Source organism: Limanda limanda, chromosome 17 (genome assembly GCF_963576545.1).
Source record: "Limanda limanda chromosome 17, fLimLim1.1, whole genome shotgun sequence".
Taxonomy (NCBI): domain Eukaryota; kingdom Metazoa; phylum Chordata; class Actinopteri; order Pleuronectiformes; family Pleuronectidae; genus Limanda; species Limanda limanda.
The window spans coordinates 14,871,653-14,893,267 of NC_083652.1; the positions used below are offsets into that span (position 1 = coordinate 14,871,653).

The window sequence follows — 21,615 nt, forward strand, 5'->3', positions numbered from 1 at the left end:
AAGTGAGACTCGCCGGCCAATGACGCAGCTGACAGGATTCCCTCTTGTGTTGTATTAATCGCTGTTTATTGTCAGAATTCTGCCCAAACAACTTTCCTCTTTAGTGACGTTACCTCGAGCTCATGATCTTGTTAATCACATCAATACATGCACGAGTGTGTATACTTTTTTTAACGTCCAGGGGGGAAAAGATGTGTCCCCTGATGTGTACTTTAAATCTCCAATATATAAAATCTGACACCAGAATCCAGGAGCCTGAGCTGCAGGACGCTTTAATTTCTGTTATGAAAGCTCATAGATAAAACAGTGTTTAAACCAACTTCTTCTTATTAGAGGTTTAGAGGTAAGTCATACAAGTATAGAGTTGTTCTGTAGGTAAATGGAGATAAAGCCCTGTCTGTTCTATACTCTGCTAGTTCAATCATTTAAAAGTACTAAAAACAAAGAGCATGGGTTTCTGCATTCTTTCCCCTGACTACCTGTGCCTGGGTAGTTCAGTGAGTGATCGACTTGAACTGAGGGATATTTCACTTTAAGACTTTGGTTTCGGGAAATAGTGCAACACTGGTTTGGGTTCTAGATTTCCAAATACTTTCAGGTACTCGGGTGTGCTGGTGGGATGATGTTAGATCTGTGTGGAGCAGTCAGAGGTCTACACTTGTGGCTCTTTTTGTTTTTTTGGATTGATGGAGTCCTCTTCTTTCAGACAGCCACTCATCACATCTGGCATTATTGCTCATTATTATTGCACACAAATGCACTGTCATGCTGCAATAATGTTTAATGTGATGATCATAAAACCATTTAACGCACTTAAACTGTTAAATCCCCTAAATGTAGTGGTTTGCCTCAGTAGTGGCTGAGTCTGTCCTGATTCCTGTCTTGGATTTAAATTGAATTTAAAGCTAAATAAGCGTTAAAAGAGACAGAGTTTAGTGTCCATTATGTTTATCAATAATTAAAATTATATACAAGCATGCTGAAATATATGAAAAACCACAAGTGTAGTCCTTTAATTCTGGGCTGCTAGTAACCAACTTAATGGCTGGGTGTGACTGGGGTACTGATGGAGGTAGTATTGGGGTACTGTCGGGTTGTCTGGGTACCGTCAGGTTGTATTATTGTTCTCAGTGCTTTAGCCTCTTCAGTCCGTGTGGTAGATAAAAAATAATACAAGCATATGTGTTTTGTGCTCTGGCCCATGTACACTACTGTGGTTATTGGTCGATTGTAAAATACAGTACATTATTGAAGTAAATGGAACCTGTGTGTGATGATGTCCAAGAATTGGTTTGTCCTGTATTAATGAAAAAAATAAACATTGATAATAGTAATTATTTATTAACTAGAATGCACTCTTTGTTGGAAATACTTTGTTTGACCGTCAGCACCGAGATCGGAGCTGTGTGACGTTCGCTCGACAGACACAAAAAGGTTCTGATCTGTAGTGAAGCCAGTGCCATCACCTGTGGGGATTCCAGTATAATACAGTTTGTTGATGTTAAAATATCTCCCCCGTATAACACTGATGATGAAAAACATTTTAACTCCATCAACCCCAACAAGTGAACACTGATTTAGTTTGCTCCCCCTTTAACATGTTTCTTCTGGGTCGTTTCTTCCTGTTCTGAAGGTGTTTGACCTCTTCAGTGTAAAAAACGCTGTGTACAGAGATGTGTGTCACTGTCTATTACCTGAATGTCTCCGGACTGCAGTCTGACCGTCACTCCAAATAAAAAAGAGAACATGTTTTGGACTGCCTGTTTCTGTCCCTGAGTTTCATGTGACGTCCGGACCACTTAGGAAACCTTCTATCAACTCCACTCGGGATAATCGCTCTAAGATTGTTGAGGAAATATCCGTTGTAGATTTATTTTTCCCTGTTTTAGGGGAATGAAGTGAAGAGCAGAAAAATCTGTTGATGAATTTTTTATTAATGTAAACAAATGTTCCCTTTTAAAAATTGATCCGAGTATGTCTGCAGTTCTTTTCGGGCTAGTTTTGCTTTCTCCATGCACAGTAAGAATTAATGAAAAAACACATCACTGCACCACACACAGCTGATTAGGAAGGAAAGGATGGTACATAGATTAAGCATACAACTAGTGAAATTGTTTATTTAATTGCAATCTTTCCTAATCAATATGTTGATAGAACAGTCTCCACAAGACCCTTAATGTCTCATTATTATAACCTGGAGACTTAAATAGAAACTGAGCTTCACGTCATCATTTCATCCTTGAAAAGAAAAGATTCACTTTTTAAATCCGGTGGAAAACAGGCAAGGACACAGGTTCATTGTTTAGGATTCTTTAGTTTCCATTTGAAAATTTGTGCAACACCACTTCTTCCAATTGATCAGTCCGTCAGTCAACTAAGAAACCAGATCCACTGGTGAGTGACGTGAACAGGATAAATGAAAATTGTACACAAAAATCATACAAAATTTAAACCGTGAACCATCATTTGTTCTAATTAATCTTTCTTCCTGCCTCCCTCCCTCCCTCCCTCCCTCCTTCGCCTCTGACAGGGAACAACCTAGTCACTCAAACACTTTCCTCTCTTTGAACCAGCCGACATTAAAAGCGATTAAACAGCTAAAGTTAAATAAGTTTGTAGCTAAAAATTGTTGAACTGAAGACGTTTGTTTATTTTGCTTTTTAAACAAACAGCCCCTCTGGGGAATTATACAGAAATATTACCTGATTTGACATAACATCAGATTCTTTTGTTATCTGTGTGAAAGCACAACGAATGAAGGTACAAAATGTAACTCAATACAATTTTGTCTTAGGAAGCAGAACATTCTTCAAGTAAAGCCTTAGCTCCTCTCTCATTAAATAAAACGATGGTTGTGGTTATACAAAGCCGGTGGCAGCCAGAGACGTCCTCAACGGATGCGAGCTGAAGGAGAAGCTGAGCCGGCGCAACCCAGTGACACTGTGAAACCATTCACACAAACCGATCAACATAACCCTCATCAGAAAGTAAAAACACCATCAACCTTCTTTAACTCAGCTTCACTATGAGATATAGACCCCGAGCTCCTATGAGACGCACTCACGCAGGAAACAGGCGCCTGTTTTACATACTGGCTTCTGCAGGGCTCTGACAGGGCGACAGGGGCCACTGAAACACACCCATGATGGCAACCGGAGATGAGGAGGGGCTAGCTGATGATGCGGCTAATCGACTGCAAGGAAGGAAACTCATCAGTGTCCCGGATGTGCTGGGTCTTGTGGGAGTTGAAGTCTTTGCGGGCCAGCACCTGTCTGCAAGTGGGGCACACCTGACAATCCAGCTCAGCTGCTATGTTGGCCGAACTGGTTGGCACCTGCCAGGCGTTCTTCTTGTTCTTGTTCTTCTTTCCTCCCCCGCTCCCCGACTGTTTCTCCAGGGCCTTGCAGTCAGCATGGGCACTCAGCAGCTCCTGCTGCTTGCCGGTGTCCGGCAGGAGCACCAGCAGCTCGTTGAAGATGCGGTTGAAGTCTTCTCCGAGCAGGTCCTTACAGCTGCAGTGATACTGAGCTCCTGATACCACACCCTAGGAATAAAGATTCAAGTTATCAAACCAATCTTTCACTTGGAAAGTTTCTGTTCTGAACCCTGATTCTCCGTTGTAATAATTATTGAGGTACAATTAGAAAAATACACAGTTCCAGGAGAAGTTTGTGATTAATAGATGAGTTCAACATCTTAAACAACTTACTTGTCTGAATTGTGCAGAGTGGTTTTTAAACTGGTTGAACTTTGTCTCATCGTCGTGGAGGTACATCCTAATGGACTGGATCAGCTCCAGATTTCTCTGGTGGAAGTCTTCTGGCACTAGGTAGCCACTGCTTGACACCTTGGGCGTGCTGGAGGTGAAAAATACATGAGTAAAACACCGGGTCAGCGGTTTTATCACCAAAATCTAGGTTTGTTAAACACAAACAGCCACTTACAGGTTGACTGCAGAAGGAGCCGGCTCCACCACGTTGCTGTTGAGGGGGATCCCAGTGAAGCCTGGTGGAGGCTTCGGGCCGGAGAGTCCCAGACCAGGTGGAGGCGGGGGCATAGTGGAGGATGAGGCCGGAGCTGAGGCCTTCATCGGGAAGGAGGACTTGAAGCCTGACAGGTGAAACACTGAGTGAGCTCCTAGGGATTAAGTCAATGGGTGCGCTCCATACACAGACCTGATTGGATGGCTCTGAGAGGAGCAGCAGAATACGTGTGCAAACAGCATTGTAAATTTAAATGATTTAGCATAAAGAAAAAACAATTCACACTCTTCCCCATCACTTAAACCTGAAATTAACAGTTTTCATGACATCTTTACAAGTTGCTGATTTTTAATTATCTGTGAATATAGATTGGATGTAAAACAAAAGATAACAGCATGCTGTACTGTACCAATAAAGTTATTATTATTACCTGGCGGAGGTTTCTTTGTCATGAGAGCAGGAAAGTCCTCCTCTTGATTTGGAGGAGGGTCTGTGTAGAGAGGAGGGGTCACTGCTAGCGTCTCCTTACTAATGGGTAGTGATTTCTCAGTGTGGCCATTTGTCAGTCCGCTCATCATTGCCGCTGTCACAGAGCTGGAAAGCGGTTTGTTGCGGTTTTTCTCAGGGACATTCTCCTTCTGTGCAGCCGTTTCCACGGAGATTGTATTTACAGGTGTCGTCGCAGCCGAAGACACAGACGAGGAGGGAGCAGCCGGGTTCTTCTGCTGTTTTTTCTTCTTGCTGGCTTTGGAGGCAGAGACATCAGGGATGGGGGTCGGGTTTGCAGGGCTGGGGGTCACGGTGGGGGGTTTGCTGTTGCTGCTGCTGTTGTTGTTGCTGCTGCCTCCCTTAACGGTGAGCAGAGAGGAGATATCCAACATGGTGGGCACTGAGCGGTACACCTGCTGCTTCAATCCTCCGCTCTCATCATCTGAAAGAGGAGCTGCTGCCTTCCCGTTCTCCCCTACTTTCTTTTTCCTCCGTGAAGCCAATGAAGCTGAGGAGGAGAGGAGCTGAGGGCCAGAGGGAGCAGATGAGAGGGGAGGCGGTTGTCTGGAGGAAGGTGGAGGTTGGGCGACTGGTTTGGCTACGGCCGTCTTGCCGGACCAAGCAGACTTGGTGCCTGCTGTTGGTCTGAGGGGGCGCGCTTTGGACACAAGAGCAGGAAAATCCTCCTCTTGGAAATTGGAAGTCCTCCTCGGTGGTGCAGAGTAAGCCGGGGTCATGAGGGATGTCACAGCAACAGATGACAGGCTCGGGAAATCGTCTTCCTTCAAAGCTGGAGGGGCGACTGGAACGACTACAGGAGCAGGCTTTACACTGGAGGGACACACACACAACAAGAGAGATTGAACGTTTCAGCTCACCTAAGTTATGCAAGACTTTTGGTTTTGTACTGTGTATTAAAAATATTACATGGGTATTGCAGCTGCGGCTCCCAAAACTGGGAAGTGATCTTCTTCTCCTGGATTACTGCTCTTCATTGTTCTGACTGTCAAAGAGGTGACAGGAGACGTGTCAGAATCACTCACTTTCACGACTTAAACAGAAAAAAAGCACTTGGAAAAACATCTTTTAACTTTTGTCACCTGGAGGTTTGATGGGTCCGTTCCTGTGTCTGGGGTCTTCCTGTTCTATTCTCTCCATTCTCTCCATTCTCTCCATTCTCTCCATTCTCTCCATTCTATCCGTCCTCTCCTCTCTGCAGTGTTTGGGAGTGCTCCTCTCCTGCACTGGTCCTCTCTCCTCCTGTCGACTCATCGCCATGGACGCCCTCATGGCAGCTTCCATCTGCCTGTCCTCGTCCTCTCTGCAAGGACAAACACACATTTACAATCAAATGCAAATACAAGCAGGACAAATATACACAAGGACGGAAAATGGGCTAGAAGTCACTTACAACAGCAACTAAAGATAAGATTGAACAGTAATACAAAATACACTTCAGTGCTACATTTAAATACTGCACAGAGGTAAATACAAAACACACACAGATAGATAGAATGTGTGCATGTGTACAAAACAGACAATGTCATGTGAACATTAAATATTTTCCATGCTCCTTCTTAAGCAAAGGCACCAGATTCTCATGCATTAGACACAGAACTGATGATTTAGACTCACCGGGAATATCTCCAGCTTTTCTGTCCCCCTCCCCCATGAGGCCTTCCTCTTCCTCCTCGATTGTGACGCATCTCCTCATAGTCCTCTCCTGTCATCACACCTGAGGATGTACGCACCCTTCTTTTATTTCACATTCATTGTCTCCATAACACAGTTATATTAACAATAATCCTATTCAAATGTCAGGTACTGTGAATAGTGAGAAGACTCCAAACACAAAACAACGCTCCCCTCACCAACCTTCATTTCTCCTCTGCTGCTGTTGTCTCGGGGCAAGGTTGAACTGCAGGTCGATGTGGCGGTTCTGTCGAGCCTCGGCCCGGTTCTTGCTGTGAGCTGAAGCCTTGTGGGCCTTGTAGTCGATCTCAGAGCGGAATGCATGGGTGAACTGTTCTGAGGCACAGCGACCTTCCTCACACAGGTAGTGACTCTCTCTGAAGTGCTCGCTCAAGTATGGGTAATCACTGTCGGCCACAGGGTGAAAAGGTAAATTATAAATGAGCAACTGGCTTTCACCAGTGGAAGGTTCCTGAACTAACTGGTTTGTGAAACAGCAATACACACCTGTAGTATTCCTGAGAACCGTCTGCATCACAGAAGTGGCAGAAGTAGTGGTCCCTGCGCAAGTGTTTCAGCAGCTCGTCGTTATCGAGGTATCGGTCATCGCAGAACTTGCAGAGCGGGTGACCTCGGTGACTGGTGTCGTCTGGGTCTCCATGTGCTCTATGACGGGCCAGCTCCTTACGGTTGTACCACTTCCGTTCATGGGAGAAGATCTGGAGGGAGAGGTCAAGGCTTAGGAATGAGGGTCTGACAGAATTTTGTTTGTATCTGATGAATGTTGTGTTCGAATAAGTTCTAATAACTAGTTCCTATTTTATGTATGTATACATGTGATGGACCTGGAAAGACTAACCTTGAGATGCTTTGAGCAGAGCTTACAGCAGAAGAGCTCGTGCTGCTTCCTCATGTGCTGCTCCAGCTCCTCAGACCTGGCGAAATTCTTTGGCTCTGGACAGCGGACACACTCTGACGACATCAAATGCCTGAGAAAACACACGACATGTGATAAGAAGCCAATCCAAACCTAATCCAAAGGTAGATTAGGTAGAATCCTGGTAGAATGGTGGAAGTCATCAGGGCCACACAAAAAAAAAGCTACAGGCTTTCTTGACAATAACAGCATCCTTACCTGCTTGCCAGACAGTATATTCCCACACATACACAAAATGAATGCAAGATTGGTATTTGCAATGCAATGCAGAGAAGTAGTTGTTGTAATTTGGATACAGGAGGAGAGGAATTTGAAAACATGAGCACGTTATGGAAGAGTATCATGAGGAGACAATGCTGGAGCTATTGCTTAATTCACGCTCCTACTTTTAGTCGCCCTGTTTCTGTGCGTCATGTCAATCAAACTCCTGCATGGCTTAGATGACAAAGTTGCTTTTCAGAATATAGGTGTGTGGCATTAGTCACTTTAAGTACAGTTGTCTGTGTGTGTTGCCATTTTAAAATGTACACGTCATGGTCAAAGAGATATGGTTTTTGTAAGGCCTCCTGTACAAAACCACAATATTGATTACTGTTGGTATTAGTGTATATTTATTTGAGTTTCCATGTAATAACATTAGGTAATTTTTTTCAATATTGCATCCATCACGTGAACCGTCAACACACCCACTCGCTCGCAGTGAACTTTCCCAAAATATCAACGGGAGGGTTGAGTTCTGGACAAAGTCTGGGGCAATGGAATCTGACATCTGCCTTCTCGCATACATCCCCTCGGAAGAATGAGTCTGAACACAGTGGGGCAGAGCAGCACCTGTACTGAGCGTAGATCGTCTCGTCTCCAAAGTAGATGTCGTGCTTCTTCTCACACGGGAACTGCTGGAAGGGCAGAGAGGAGAAGGGCTGCAGCTTCTTCACAAACACCACCTGAGAGCAAAGTGACAGTCGGGAGAAGAACATGAGAGAGGCTGCAATGCACGGCTGAAACAATCTCTTATATTCCAAGGCAAGTTTTGTAATGGGAAGGTAAAAACCCTGCTCATGCACCACTGCTGTGTAATGTGTAGAGTACCCCGTTGAATTCTGGGAAAGCACCTACTGTGCAAAGCCCAGAAGGGGAAGACAGTCACAGACCATAGACTGTATATATAACAGGATTATATAGACAGGATCCATCCATTAAACCACAATAACATGTACGCAGCTCTCAGTTTTGTTTTTAGGGAAGATGATCACAGATGGGAGTGGCACAGTTCGGCCCGGGTTACACGACACTGTCCACCTGGACTGGACACGAGTTTAAGTCCACTTATCTGAGGCTGAGGGACACATGTCCGAATCCCCGGAAGTAAAGGCCAGCTGACACACACAGGTATCTGATGTACAGAGGCCGAGGAAGCACAGTGAACCATGGGGCGTGCAGGCGCTGGCTAACGTGAGAGTTTGACAGCTGACATCGACAGTTCATTCATTGACACGTTAAATAAATGCGACCACACAAACACACAGCAGTCACGTGGTTGGAACAGTGACTTGGACTTCAAATGGGGAGCTCGCTAGCTAGCCCCGAATTAACGGGAACTACCAGTTAAGCTAACTAACTACCAGTTAAGCTAAGCTAAGCTAACGACAGCGAGAGAAATCAGTGAGCACACGTCGCTGTTTGTGGAAAAAATGTTTTAACCATCAGTGGTTTCCAATCATAATAACACCAGTTGAGACTCAGCTGTATTCCCCCCCTATAATCAGCCCCAGCACTGGGGAGGGAGGGAGGTCGCGGCCTAGCTAGCTCGACCCGGGGTCGATCCCCGGGCCACAGTAGCGGAGCCATGCCCACCTTGTCGAGCTCCTCGCGGCACACGGCGCAGTACTTCTGCTCGCACAGAGCCCGCATCTTGGTGGAGCAGCGGTAGCAGACCGGGTGGTCGCACTTCCCCAGGGCGAAGACCTCCACCTCCTGGCAGCAGAGGACGCAGTGCCTCTCCGTCTCCTTGGTGGGTGTGGGAGCCATGTTGGTTGGAACTGGGGAGAACGAAGGCGACCTCGAAGGGTTTGTTATTGCGGAGAGAGACGCGGCCGTTGGGATTGTTACGTAATGCTGTCACGCAGGTTACGTATTTGTCCGACGTGTAAACCACGTGGATGGACGCGGCACGGCGATTTAGACCCGTCCGGCTGCTTGTAAGTCTGTGAATCCGGTGTCCACGTGTGTAGCACAGTGAGAACCGGGGCTCCTCGGCTTCACTGGACTTAGAGACACGTTAACTACTAACACAGGCCTTTAGGTAAAGAGAACAAATATATAAATGTGATTTATCTACGTGTTTACATCGATGGAGATCACGAATAAATAACGTTTAATCGAGGATTCTACTTTAATTCAACTCAACCTATAACATTAAATGAGGCTTTAATGAGTTTAAAGCCATCATAGGATGGTTCACCCCAAAAATGAAAATTCATTGATTATTTACTCACCACTATGCAGATAGGAGGGGTGGGTGAATAAGTGTTTGAGTCCACAAAACACTTTTGGAGTGGCAGGGGGTAAACAGTGTCGCAGTGGAAATCCAATGAATTGAAGTACATGGTGACCACTTCTTCAAACGGACAAAACAGGAAAAAAATTTAATAAAATGCCTCCATACTGCTCGACAAAGCAAATTCAACTCGAAACTGTATTTTCGCTGTGTGTTGTTAGCCTAAATTTGATCTGATATCCTACTGCTCCTCGTCTTTTCTCGCTAGAACTGCAGCAGTAACTATAAGAAGACGATATCTATTATATCTTAGATATATAGGCTAAAAACATGGTGTAAATGACGCCGTTTCAGGTCAAATATGAATCTGTACTGGCTTACGGACACTTGGATAACACCACATAAGCAGTATGGAGGTGTTTTGTTTTTTTTACGTTTGAAGAAGTTGTCGCCACTAATTATTTATTCTACAAACACACACAATAAACATGAGGGAGGAGACTGATGCTGTATTTTAATGTAGTGATACAATAACACATTTGATGTAATGTATATACTGTAGCTCTTCCAACAATCATCAACACTCTTTACATTGGTTCAAAACAAGTGACACGGTTGTGTCTGTGTTCACACACACTTAAGGCCGGCGCATGCTTCTGCGTTTTCACGGGAACGGAGACGCAGGAGCCCTTCCGGGCCCCTCACGGCCCTTCCTACGTCCTTACGTGCGTCGGCCAATTTTTCTAACTAGACGGCAAAGCCCCGCAAGCGTCACCCGGCCGCGAGGGCTGTGATTGGTCTGCTGACTACATCATTTCCGGAGTCGCATTTCCGGTTCATGCCCGGAAACCACGGAGGATTTAGAAGAACGAATATGGACCAGATAGAAGAGCACTTGGCAGAAGAGATCCGACACTATGTCCACTAGTATAACCCGTCACTAACCGGCGGATTTTTCCGCCAGTAAAAGGCTCTGAGGAGCCGCCGTGGCGATGTAAATAAATCGCTCTTCTTCGTGCAACACACGAAGAAGAGCCGACTTCGACAAAAAACATTACTGCGCCTAGTGTTCTGGCGGGGAATTGCATGGCAACACGCGCAACGGTTGGAGAACCATGAATGAGAACGAGTCCTGCGTTACAGCTGCGTGCCTGCGGGCCCCTGACGACGCAGAAGCATGCGCCGGCCTTCACTCACAATCTGGACTGACAGGAATAAAAACAACTCAAAAATAAAAACTTGTGGTGGTAAAACATCTGACTGCACCACATGAACACAGAGAACTAAAGAATGAAGAATACTGTAAAATGTCAAGTGAGACAAACCCGTAGGTTCTCATGTTACATTCAGTGACAGTGGAATTGAATTAGTCTATAAATGACCACAGGCCAGTTCAGCAGGATCCAAACGCCAACTGATAATTTGACAGATTTAGTCAAACTTGAGCAGATGTGTTTGAGAAAAGATCCAGTTCCCAGGAAAATGCATTAGAATACTGGAACATTGAAGAAGCCCTTCACCTTCCTGTACACACATCTAACAAACTGTGTGTGAAGCCCCATCTACACGATGGACAGCACTTCTTATCTGATCATGACTGATAATCACCGTAGTTTTTCCAGTGTCATGTGACAGATTTCCTTGACCATCACGGGGTCTATAAGTAGTGATTCATACATTTATACAATGCTCGAACGCAGTCGAGTATTAGCGGCTGTGAAGCGTCGTGCTAGCGTCTCTTGTGGTTGTTGTGGCTCAGTCCCATGGCGCTGAAGGTGCAGCTGGTGATCTTCTCATACAGAAGGAACATGAGGGCAGCGGTCAGCACCGTCTGCAGCAGCTTGGCCTCCAGGCCTTTAAACAGACCCAACATGCCGTACTTCCTGCAGCAGAGAATCAGTGTCACAGGACGTTGTCAGAAGGTCGTGAGGGCAAGTTTGGAGATGTGTTCTCTTTAATTGTGCTTCTCTCAGATAATGTTGACAAAAATAGGTAAGTTAGTGCAATGTGTAACCTGATGTAAGTGAAAATGAATGGTTCAATTTGTTTGCTCTCAACCAGTTTATCTGAAAACCAAACAGTCTTAGTCTGAATATGTGAAAAACAGATTTGACCTTCTTGTCTGAAGACTTTTAAACAAGTGCGTTTCTACATTTGATATTAAATGTCTTGCTTTTGAACTGCTAGAGGTGTCTAAGTCAACTGTATGCTTCAATATTGTATTATGAACTTAAGAAAGGTCAAATAGAGGATATGAGACTAAATTAAATTTACAAACATAAATATGTAATGTGTTTGTGTGTGTACCCACCTGACTCTATTGAGCAGTAGAAGCTTGATAGACCGTAGACTGGACAGGATTTTTGACTCGTCTGTTGACCTGCTGTATTGTCCAAACTGTGGTAAATGAAAAAAGTATGAAAAACTGTAAAAAGCTGAAAATAAACTGTATATGAAAATGGACAACGCATCTCCACTTCCTCCTACTATCCAAAAATGAAGCCAAAGTATCCCAGACAAGTACGCTGCCTTCTTGTGCATTTTCATTTTCATTTTCATATAATCAGATCAGTAAAGCCAAACTTACGAGAAAAATAAGCACTCGAACAAACATCAGTGTGATTAGAAAACCAACTAAAATAACAAAGACCTTTGAGAGAATGTATTTGATGACATTTTAGTTTGGTCCATGTCCGATTAACTAACATGGAGGAGCTTATGACCTGCACTGCAGCCAGCCACCAGATGTCGATCGGGACCCTTTGGCTTCACTGTTGGGAATCTGTATAAACAGTCTATAACATGTACACAGACGTATAACACACAGAGCACCTACCCTGAGGATGGACTGTATAGTCTGCAGTGGGTATGTAGCAGTGGTGGCCACAGCTTTGGCCAAGGCGCCGATGAGGAAGACTTCAATGGACGACAGCTTGGGAGGGAAAAAGAAAGCTCGTTACATTTCTTGTTACAATTCTACGTAACATCATCAGAAGAACAGAGCTCAGACCAGCTGATGATCATTAGATTCTCCTCAGCTGATGTATTTGTCCACAAATGTGCCCGTAGACAGTGAAAATGTCAAAATGTTATTGTCTCGCTATAATTGCTTCTACATTCCCTCTCACCTCTGTTTAAGCCAAAGATAAAGTCATGTGAGAATCACCATGTCAAACGCATAACGAGCGTCTACTCATCCAGATAATGGGATGACCTGCAGTAACCTCTCTCTGCTTTCCCACAGGTGCAGTTTTACAGACATCTCTTAGAAATTAACTGTGTTATTATTATTCATTATTATTATAGGTTTACCGGTTTTCAGTGGATCATTTCCAGTATTTGTGCACTTAAATATATACATGATAAGTTATAAAAGCATTAAACTGTAGTTATTTTCTCCTCCTTGCTGCATCTGGTCTTTCTTGGCCACCATTCCTTCTTCTAGCCTGCCTCTCTAATTTAAATGAATTTCCCTTTCCTTCAGATGTCTCTGTCCTCCTTCCCCTCCCTCGTCCGTGTCTCTCTCACCTCCCTGGGAACTCCCTTCTTCAGATGCCTCTTCAGCCCCTCATAGATCATGAACTGGATGGCAGGGTTCAGCACCAGCAGCAGGGATGGGAAGGTCCCGTTCCACAAAGCTCCCACGCCCTCCTGGCGGACAATCTGCGCAAACGCATCTGCAAGAGCAAAACAAACGCACAATTAGGTCATAATCATCAATTATTACGCTAATTAAATAAAGAACATATAGACAATGTCCATTTACCCAGAATGCTGGCGTAGTTGGTGGTCCGGATGTCTTCATTACGAAACTTGGAACCCTGAAGCTTCAGTCTGGTGTTGACCACCCACAGTGGCGTGGTGACGAGAACATTTACAATACCTGAAACACCAGAAAGAGCTGTGGTTAAATTAAACATTTGTAAATCTTGTAATATTGAATAAACTCATATTTCAATGTGGCTGACACAATTAGGACGGCTCACACTTATCTCTTGACACGATGACATTTGCAAGATGGATAATTAAATTTTCACTTTTTATTTTAACGTTGGGTGTTTTTCAACATTTTTGTTAATTACAAAAAAATGACGATCTTCAGGAATCAGGCATATGTAACAGCCTCTGCGGAGGGTTGTGGTTTTCTGATTGGTTTTCTTCTCGTGCCTGTGAGGACCATCTCACCTGCAGTGATTCCTACGATTAAGTCAGTACTGGGTGCTGACGGTTTTCCCTTCAGTAATCTGGCCTTCAGGCTGTGAAAGCAGTAGAAGTAGACAAAATTGGAGCAGCACAGGCTGCAGATGACGGGGAACCAGCCTCTGTAAGGAGCCAGACTGGAAAACACAGGAACACATCTCAGATAACTTCTTTATCTCCACATAGGACATGGTTTCTGGTGTTAAAATGTTCAACCTTGGTGTCGGCATTTGTAGTATTGAGTAATATATATAGAGTGTAAACAAAGACTGTGATTATATCCACTCACAGTCCTTCTTCTTTGACAATTTCTGCCAGAATGGCTGGAGTTGATTTGGCCTTTCTGTTTTCATCCACTGAACACAAACAAACAAGGGTTTTTTGAGAAAATACAAAACAACAACAAAAGACTACATTTAAGATACAATACAATAATCCTTAAATAGTCACACTCTGGGGAAATTTGACATGATAACAATAAAGATAATAGAAAATAATAAAATGTTAAGTAAATATAAGTAGCGTAACATGATTGCACAGATAGAAAATGTGTATAGCACATTTCTGTTAACCTGCTGACCTTGCAGCCGCAGTCTGGCCGTGTCAAGAGGGAAGAATACGGTCATTGCAGTCACGCTTCCCTGGAACAGGCAACAGTTAGTTGTGCAACACTAATATTTGTACATGTCATTTTGTTCCATATGAAGAAAAGACAAAAAACACCCAAACCAAATGTCATAGATAAATGTCTTAATTTAAAATAGATTCAAGTCTCTATAGCAGGAATCATGCACTAGAACAGGAGATAGTGGGTTTTCTCTTATCAGCATATGGTGCTCTTCAATTCGGCATCGTTAGATAATAAATAACAGCTGCTGATAACGAATCAAAGGCTGATCTGCACGTGAGTACTTAAAACACAGCATCTGGCACCAGCGTTTTCTGTATCATCAGAATTCGCAGTATTTTGAATGGACTTTGGTTTTTGCAGATTTAAAATAAGCGTGTGCGCACTGACAGCTGCTGTTTGCACCGAACATGGAGAAAGTTGACGTGAACTCACCACAGCTCCAGACACAGCGTGAACCAGACTCTCGTAGGAGAAGACCTCAGCAGCCATGTTCATCTGGGTTAGTTTGATTTTAGTCTTTAAACTGTTTCCCTGACTCTTGACTCTGTCTCACTCCTGCTCTCCTCACTTCCTGGTGTCTGACTAACGAGACGCGAGAGCCTATGGCCACTGCTTCTGTTGGATTGTGGGTAATGTAGTTCTCTTGACACCACTCTCTGTAAACCGTGTCCTCATGCAAACTGAATGAAAACAATGCATTGAAGTGGTAGTCACACATTTTTTATTTTGAGATCTGACTGACACAAACAGTACATTTAAAATATTGGATTTTTAGAATAAGAAAGTTGTAATTACAACAATAGTGGAGCAGTAACTACTGATAGAGAAAAAAAAGAAAATTTGATAGATGCCACCTTGATGACAACAGAATACAAAGGCAACCTTCATAAAGGATTAACACTACAAAGGGACAGTTTTGATCTGCATGGGGCTGCCACTTTATGCCGTTGAGCAATACAGTGGGTAGCACTTGTACATGTGTGTCACCATCTGGCAGTTAAACAAACCCACGGTGTTCCTTGGAAAAGTCAGATATGACACTGAAACATCACAGGTCCTGTTATTAAATGATGGAAAAGATACATGTATTTCTGGTCAGAGATAGTTTATTAAAATGTCAAAGACAAAAAACGTATCACAGATTTTTGTTAAGTATATTTTTATTTAGTATTAGTTTGGAGAGATGTTTTTTTAACATTGACACAAAATGCTTTTTATTTTTAATAGTGTACTCGAAAGCTTTAAAACAATAAAACAGGACATAGAGGAAGAGGGTTGGAAACGGACTCTAAAAGAATATTTAACATATAACAGCTTTGTGAATCAGAGGCTCATTACTTTGGCACATTGAAATGATCTTCTTGGCTAAATAAATCTACAGGAATAGGTTTATTAAAAACTATAAACTATAAAGGTAAACTTGAGCAAGGCACTTATTTGTAAACTAGTGCAGAGGAGCTGGTCCAATCGTGGGCATATGTCAGTGGTTTGAATTGTTAAAAGCAGTTTACAGGCTCACAAGAAATTTGTTCTAACCTAATGTTTATAGCTGGTTTGTGAGGGAATTAAGTTTAAAAAACAACACTGGTGGAGCTTACACGTTCAACGTGGCCTTCATAAGTAAAAAGCTAAAATAAATTATAGTACATAACACAAAAGACTCGTTATCAGTCTCCAGCCCATTCGCTCAGCCACTCATGACACTGCCTCCTCTGCTCCTCGCTCTCCTTCTCAGTCCTCTGTTCCTTGCGACGTTTCCTTCTCCTCTCCTCCTCTTTTCTCACGCTCTCCTTCTCCTCCTCTTTAGTCTTCCTGTCCTCCTCCACCCTTTGCTCCAGCAGGGCCTCTACAGTGGCCGCCACTGTAAGTAACAAGCGCTCCGGGAGCCACTTGGGATCCATCACGGGGAGAAAGGGATCTCCGGCACAGACGAGCAGGGGCTGAGGCACCAGGGGAATGTGGAGGAGGTGGGCGTGCAGCATCATGCGGTACGGGGCGTCGTCCGCTCCTGAGCTGTACGTGAAGTCACCGACGATGGGGTGGCCAATCGCACTGCAGTGGACCCGTAATTGGTGGGTCCGGCCTGAGGGGGGAAGTAGTGGTGCGGTGCCAACAGGGGAGAAGAGCATCGTCATGAAATACACATGATATGTCAAGATGAACTAATATATTACTATGGTCTTAAATCACAATCACTCACAGAGGGTAGACAACACAACCCTGCTTATTGTGTTAACGTGCTGTAGTGTCATTTGTTTCAGAATAAATCTTGAGATTAATTGATATGTACAGTATATGAGAGGAAACAAACAAGTGCTGTTACCAGTGAGCGGCTGCAGGAGCACCTTGGTCACAGGATCTCCATCATACAGCCCGTACTCCAGCACTGTCAGCCCGGTTTGGCACGGCTTGGGGTTTTCACAGCCTGACAAGAGAGGGACATACTGAGCATGAGCAGGAAAAGGAATCATTTCCAACTCTATCAAATTTGCTACAGAGGAAAACGAAAAAAAACGTGCTGATCATATACACACACACACTGTGCAAACCAGGCCCAATGTAGGTACCTTCTGTTCCCTCAATACACATCATGTGTGTTTTTCCCTCTGAGGAGTTCTTGCCGATGGAGAAGTCCAGAGTTTGCTTCTGTTCCTCCACGCAGCCCCGGACCTAAATAGGAAAAATGTGTCAGTAATTTAAACTTTACTGAGACTTTCTATCAGTGAGTTTAATATTAATTTTGCAGCTTTGCAGACAAACAGATGCATGTGTGTGTGTTTGAATCCTGATGGTTTGTAGTTCATACCAGGGCGAGGTATGCTTTAGTGACAGTGCGGTCCTTGAAGCAGCGGTAGGCGCGCCCGGCCGCAGCTTTATTGAGGGCAACACAAAGAGCCCCACTGGTGGAGAAATCCAACTGATGACAGAACCTGGAGGGGAAATAAGCAAGATGATGAGACTATAATGCTCTATGAGTACAATGTCCATAAGATGATTTATGTGGCAGTGTGATTCGGACCTGAATCCGTAGTAGGTGCTCGGGTCTGCTAGCTCAGGGAAGCGGTGCCGGAGTTGAGTCTGCACCGTGTGTTTCTCGTACCACATCTTGCTGTCAATACGGATGTCCCAGTGCTTGTCGACCACAATGAAGTCATCGCTCTGGTAGAGCACACTGAGGCTGTCCTGGCTCTCCTGGCTCTCCTGGCTCTCCAGGCTTTCCTGGATCTCTTGGATCTCCAGGCTCCCCTGGCTCGTTGGCTCTGTGGTCATCATGTGCAGCGATGGACTGACACAACTCCCTGTGAAGTGAATTTTAATGTATTTTATCAAACTATAAACCTTCTCTGGTAAAAACTTAGTCCCTTGACTGAATTGGCACATCTGGATCCTGCTATTCAATTTAACCTCACACGGGAAGTATGTGCCATAAGTATTTTAAACAAATTTTACGATTAAGAAGTATTTATCATTGTGAATGACCCATTACATTCAGATATAACATTTTGTGCAGTGTATTATTCTATTAGATTCTAGTTAGAGTAAACTACAATATTCATATTTGACATATAGTAGAATAGAAGCACAAATAAAAAAATACTGCAATAAACAGAGAAAGTACCTCAAGTTAGTATTTCATAGTAACTATGAATGAAGAGAACATTGGAAAACTGTCCATGACGAACATAGTTTAAACATCAGTGTTTAAACTGGTTGAATGTGTGGAACAGGTTAGTTTTAAACTGGTTGAATGTGTGGAACAGGTTATTTTTTAATTTAACACTTATAAAGAGGTGATGTGTGCTCATCAGGGAGAAGCACAAACACAACAACCTACTGCTAGCTGCCTGTTAGCCTGTTAGCTCAGCTGGTTAGCTAGCTGCTCCAAGCTAACAACGTCAGAAAACTAGATATTCCGCTGGTTATAAGTAATCTGGATTATAACCACGGATTAAACAAACTGCAAATAACCCGTGGGAAGTTTCTGACGTAGGGAAAGTTAAGTGAGTTTACGTGAAAACACGAATGTAAACAAACCCAGCAGCAGGCTAGCTCCTTCTTCTTCTTCTTTGCTTTTTAATGGCGGAGGACAAACCACCGTAGAAGACGAACAGCGACACATACCGTCTGTGTAGCATCATTAAAGACATGTATAAATAGTTTTCACTGTGTATAAGTCTTATAATTTTACTATCAAGGATCAATGCGAAGTATATACAGTCTATGAGTATAACACATATGATGAATGATGTAATAAATAAAAGTTCAGGTGATTATTATGAACCATTTATTATCCAAAAAGTAGTTATAGTCAAATTTTGAGGGACAGTGATGCTTTAAGTACCAGTCAGTGTTTTTGGACAATCTCATTTTTATAATGAGTTATTATTTTAATTGGAAGAAATCAACAAAATGTGTATTTTGACAGTAACACCATTAATAATTTTTAGTCTTCCAGCACACACCAGGCTCTAAAGGTCATTTACCCTCTGTGGTGTATCACCTTCCAGACTGGTAACGTCTGGAGTGCAGGAACATGCAGGAACCTGCAGACTCAGCTGCTCTGATCTGTCTGTGGTGCCACCGTGTAAAAACTGAACCACCCTGTCGCCGTGCGGCCTCTGAAAGCCGCTGAGACTTTGGTGTCTCAAGTTGTACTATTTCTACAGCTCCTAGCAAAGTTGCTCCCCGTAATAACAAACATGAAAGATATACTGTACTTGCTAACTAATTATGACTATTTGGAGTTTCAAATGGTTGACCCTTATCACCATGTTGTACTAGATTATCTTAAGTGTTTGGCAAGTCTAATTAAAAAATATAATCCTTTTCCTAAAATAGTCACTGGGATTTTAGAAACAGGATCTTTTCTTTATAATCTTGTGATTTGTCAGCATCCGCATGTTCAGAGGAATCCTCTCAAACTACTCCCTCAGACATTTTAATCATCTTCTGTGCTGTGGATCCAAATTTCCTCTCAACATTTCTCCATGTCACACAGGATTATTATCAAAGTGCTGATTGTGTGGAACATACTGTTCTGAAACACACAGGTTGAATAAAGATCAGGATCCTCCAGTGATCCCTGAATGCAGCCAGTTATCCATGTGTTTTCAGCTAAGTAGATTAAGAATTATTATATAATTGACATTTCATAACCCAATCGGCCTCTCCTTCAGTGTGTGTGTGTGTGTGTGTTTGTGTGTGTGTATGTGTGTGTGCATGTGTGCATGTGTGCGTGTGTGTGTGTGTGTGTGCGTGTGTGTGTGTGTGTGTGTGCGTGTGTGCGTGTGTGTGTGTGCGTGCGTGTGTGTCAGATGAAGCACTGTGTCTCTATAGTTGTGTGTGAGGTTATTGTTGCGTAATATTTGAGAGAAAATAATCTCAAAGAGCTGAATGGCAGATTGGCATGTTTACCTGGGCATGAACCATAACACAAAGGATATCAATATCTAACACACACACACACACACACACACACACACACACACACACACACACACACACACACACACACACACACACACACACACACAAAGGCACGTGGCACTAAGCACTAAGCACCAAGCTCTTTCATCACAAACATTTCCGTCAGATGACAAAGGATCAAGAGGAGAGAGTCGCTGCCTCAAGCTTTCAGATATTACAGGCAGTTATGATGATCACTCTCAAGAACCGGCGTTTATTGTTGCTTATGATACAAAACTTGCTTTTACCTTTAATTGTAAATATTATCATTTGTCAGATTATTTGAATGTGAGGGAAGCAGAGGAAGAATTTTCCGGTTTTCGGGAATGAAGACTTACCTGGATGTTGCATTACCTCGGATTTAACCAACTCCAGGCTGACTCCCTGCTGTTTACTCTCTGGATCTTTCCAGGAACTGAAACTTTTGGATTGAGTCTGGAACGAGACAAACAGAACACCAGACTGCTTTGCTGTGTTCCTTTCATCTGGATCCAGTACAGCAGAGTGAAATATGCCTAATTTAAGGAATAATAACACCTTAATTGATTAAAATTGATGATCCTAATTATCTAAGGCTTGGTCCTTGGATGCATTTCTGTATTTGGCCAATCACTTAGACTTAGAGTTCTCCTGCACATCACACCTGCATCAATATTTGGACTTTTCCTTACATCATGCAGAACAAGTCGTTTCTGCAGGCTCGCTGTGAGGAGCCCATCATGACAACAGACTGGGGCCTGCCTCTGCTGCTGGCTCTGCTGCTGCTGGCTCTGCTCTACGCCTTCCTCTATCTGCCGGCCACAGCCCAGCGAGCCCTGCTGGAGCAGGTGCTCAGCAGCAACAACACCACCGCCGCAGTACCCACGGCCTCCGAGGACAACTGACCCACACGTGAAGACAGATGAAGGGTGGAGAAGAGCTGTCGGTTGATGGACAAGAAGACATGTGGCTGTGACACAGTCCCTGAGCAGGTGATGTGGATAAACCTGCTCTCAAGTGTTTCAAGTGTGGGAAAAAAGGATCATTAAACAGATGGTTTGGGTCAAAAATATATTGATATAAACCTGATTAATAGTCTGAATAAGACGCTGCCCGACCTTAGTGGCATCATGTAGACATGTTTATGTCTTAAATAACATCCTATTGAAGTTTTCACAGCATTTTGTGACATTGCCATGTACGGCAGTTATTTCTTATAGTAGTTATAAACAGACTATGATCTGCAACATGTTGACACTAATATGATTCGAATATTCAACCAATGTAAACATCATCGTCAGAATAAGGTCAATATCTTTGGTGTCAATAATAACCCTGGCAGAGGAGATATTAAGCATTAGTATTTCTATGTTTCCTTTACATGTCTTGGCAAAAGATTTAGAACTTAACTTACCTGTACATTTCTTTATTATAGCATTTGATTTAATCCACATGTATAATTGATTTTAACATGTTGCTGTGTTCACATTTTAACATCATGTCAATAGCGTGAGAAAACAGACAATAAAAATACAGATTTCTCTAAGTCTTTTCTGTCCTGTGAGTTTCTTCTTATCTTAATCCTCTTCGTCCTTTGAGCAGCATTAGGCATCGATGATCTGCTTCAATCTACAGGTCTGGGCTTCACGTTGGGCCTCTCCCCACGTCAGAACCGTCTCTTTGAGCTTGGCCGTCACAGTTTGCTGCCATATTGTTTTGGCCTGACCTTTTTTGGGGTTTG

The 21,615-nt window shown here is 43.4% G+C and overlaps 3 protein-coding genes across 4 annotated transcripts; all 3 read right to left on the minus strand.

Annotated features, from left to right (window-relative positions):
• Positions 1 to 2,498: 2,498 nt before the first annotated feature.
• On the minus strand, positions 2,499 to 9,196 carry znf598 (zinc finger protein 598). The gene is made up of 12 exons (XM_061089490.1): positions 8,956 to 9,196; positions 7,933 to 8,045; positions 7,024 to 7,153; positions 6,672 to 6,883; positions 6,348 to 6,571; positions 6,108 to 6,207; positions 5,573 to 5,793; positions 5,400 to 5,475; positions 4,414 to 5,303; positions 3,945 to 4,110; positions 3,710 to 3,857; positions 2,499 to 3,544 (listed from the first exon to the last, which is right to left on the minus strand). The coding sequence occupies exons 1-12, from the start codon at positions 9,127 to 9,129 to the stop codon at positions 3,170 to 3,172; spliced, it is 2,829 nt and encodes a 942-aa protein (XP_060945473.1). The 5' UTR covers positions 9,130 to 9,196; the 3' UTR covers positions 2,499 to 3,169.
• An 896-nt stretch (positions 9,197 to 10,092) lies between these two features.
• Positions 10,093 to 14,998, minus strand: slc25a17 (solute carrier family 25 member 17). Its single transcript, XM_061089499.1, has 9 exons — positions 14,862 to 14,998; positions 14,379 to 14,439; positions 14,088 to 14,154; positions 13,784 to 13,935; positions 13,365 to 13,481; positions 13,127 to 13,275; positions 12,435 to 12,530; positions 11,910 to 11,995; positions 10,093 to 11,481 (listed from the first exon to the last, which is right to left on the minus strand). Exons 1-9 carry the CDS (start codon positions 14,922 to 14,924, stop codon positions 11,328 to 11,330), a joined length of 945 nt encoding a protein of 314 aa, XP_060945482.1. The 5' UTR covers positions 14,925 to 14,998; the 3' UTR covers positions 10,093 to 11,327.
• Positions 14,999 to 15,573: 575 nt separating this feature from the next.
• rpusd1 (RNA pseudouridine synthase domain containing 1) lies at positions 15,574 to 18,494 on the minus strand. Of its 2 annotated transcripts, none has more exons than XM_061089497.1 (6): positions 18,465 to 18,494; positions 17,449 to 17,728; positions 17,236 to 17,359; positions 16,997 to 17,099; positions 16,753 to 16,854; positions 15,574 to 16,512 (listed from the first exon to the last, which is right to left on the minus strand). In XM_061089497.1, the coding sequence occupies exons 2-6, from the start codon at positions 17,700 to 17,702 to the stop codon at positions 16,097 to 16,099; spliced, it is 999 nt and encodes a 332-aa protein (XP_060945480.1). In that variant the 5' UTR covers positions 17,703 to 17,728; positions 18,465 to 18,494; the 3' UTR covers positions 15,574 to 16,096. The 2 variants fall into 2 exon arrangements, with proteins under 2 accessions (XP_060945480.1, XP_060945481.1); XM_061089498.1 differs by having other exon boundaries at positions 18,441 to 18,484.
• Positions 18,495 to 21,615: the final 3,121 nt, after the last annotated feature.

Coding starts and splice junctions, on each gene's coding strand:
- znf598 (XM_061089490.1), bottom strand. CDS start 9,129: ATGGCTCCCACACCCACCAAGGAGACGGAGAGGCACTGCGTCCTCTGC. Junction 6,884..7,023: donor TCTGCTCAAAGCATCTCAAG/GTTAGTCTTTCC, acceptor CTCTCCCTCCAG/ATCTTCTCCCATGAACGGAA. Junction 4,111..4,413: donor GACAAAGAAACCTCCGCCAG/GTAATAATAATA, acceptor TTCACCTGTCAG/GCTTCAAGTCCTCCTTCCCG.
- slc25a17 (XM_061089499.1), bottom strand. CDS start 14,924: ATGAACATGGCTGCTGAGGTCTTCTCCTACGAGAGTCTGGTTCACGCT. Junction 13,276..13,364: donor CAACTACGCCAGCATTCTGG/GTAAATGGACAT, acceptor TTGCTCTTGCAG/ATGCGTTTGCGCAGATTGTC. Junction 11,482..11,909: donor CTACTGCTCAATAGAGTCAG/GTGGGTACACAC, acceptor TCTCTGCTGCAG/GAAGTACGGCATGTTGGGTC.
- rpusd1 (XM_061089497.1), bottom strand. CDS start 17,702: ATGATGACCACAGAGCCAACGAGCCAGGGGAGCCTGGAGATCCAAGAG. Junction 16,855..16,996: donor GTGTATTGAGGGAACAGAAG/GTACCTACATTG, acceptor CTCTCTTGTCAG/GCTGTGAAAACCCCAAGCCG. Junction 16,513..16,752: donor GCTCCTGCAGCCGCTCACTG/GTAACAGCACTT, acceptor TTCCCCCCTCAG/GCCGGACCCACCAATTACGG.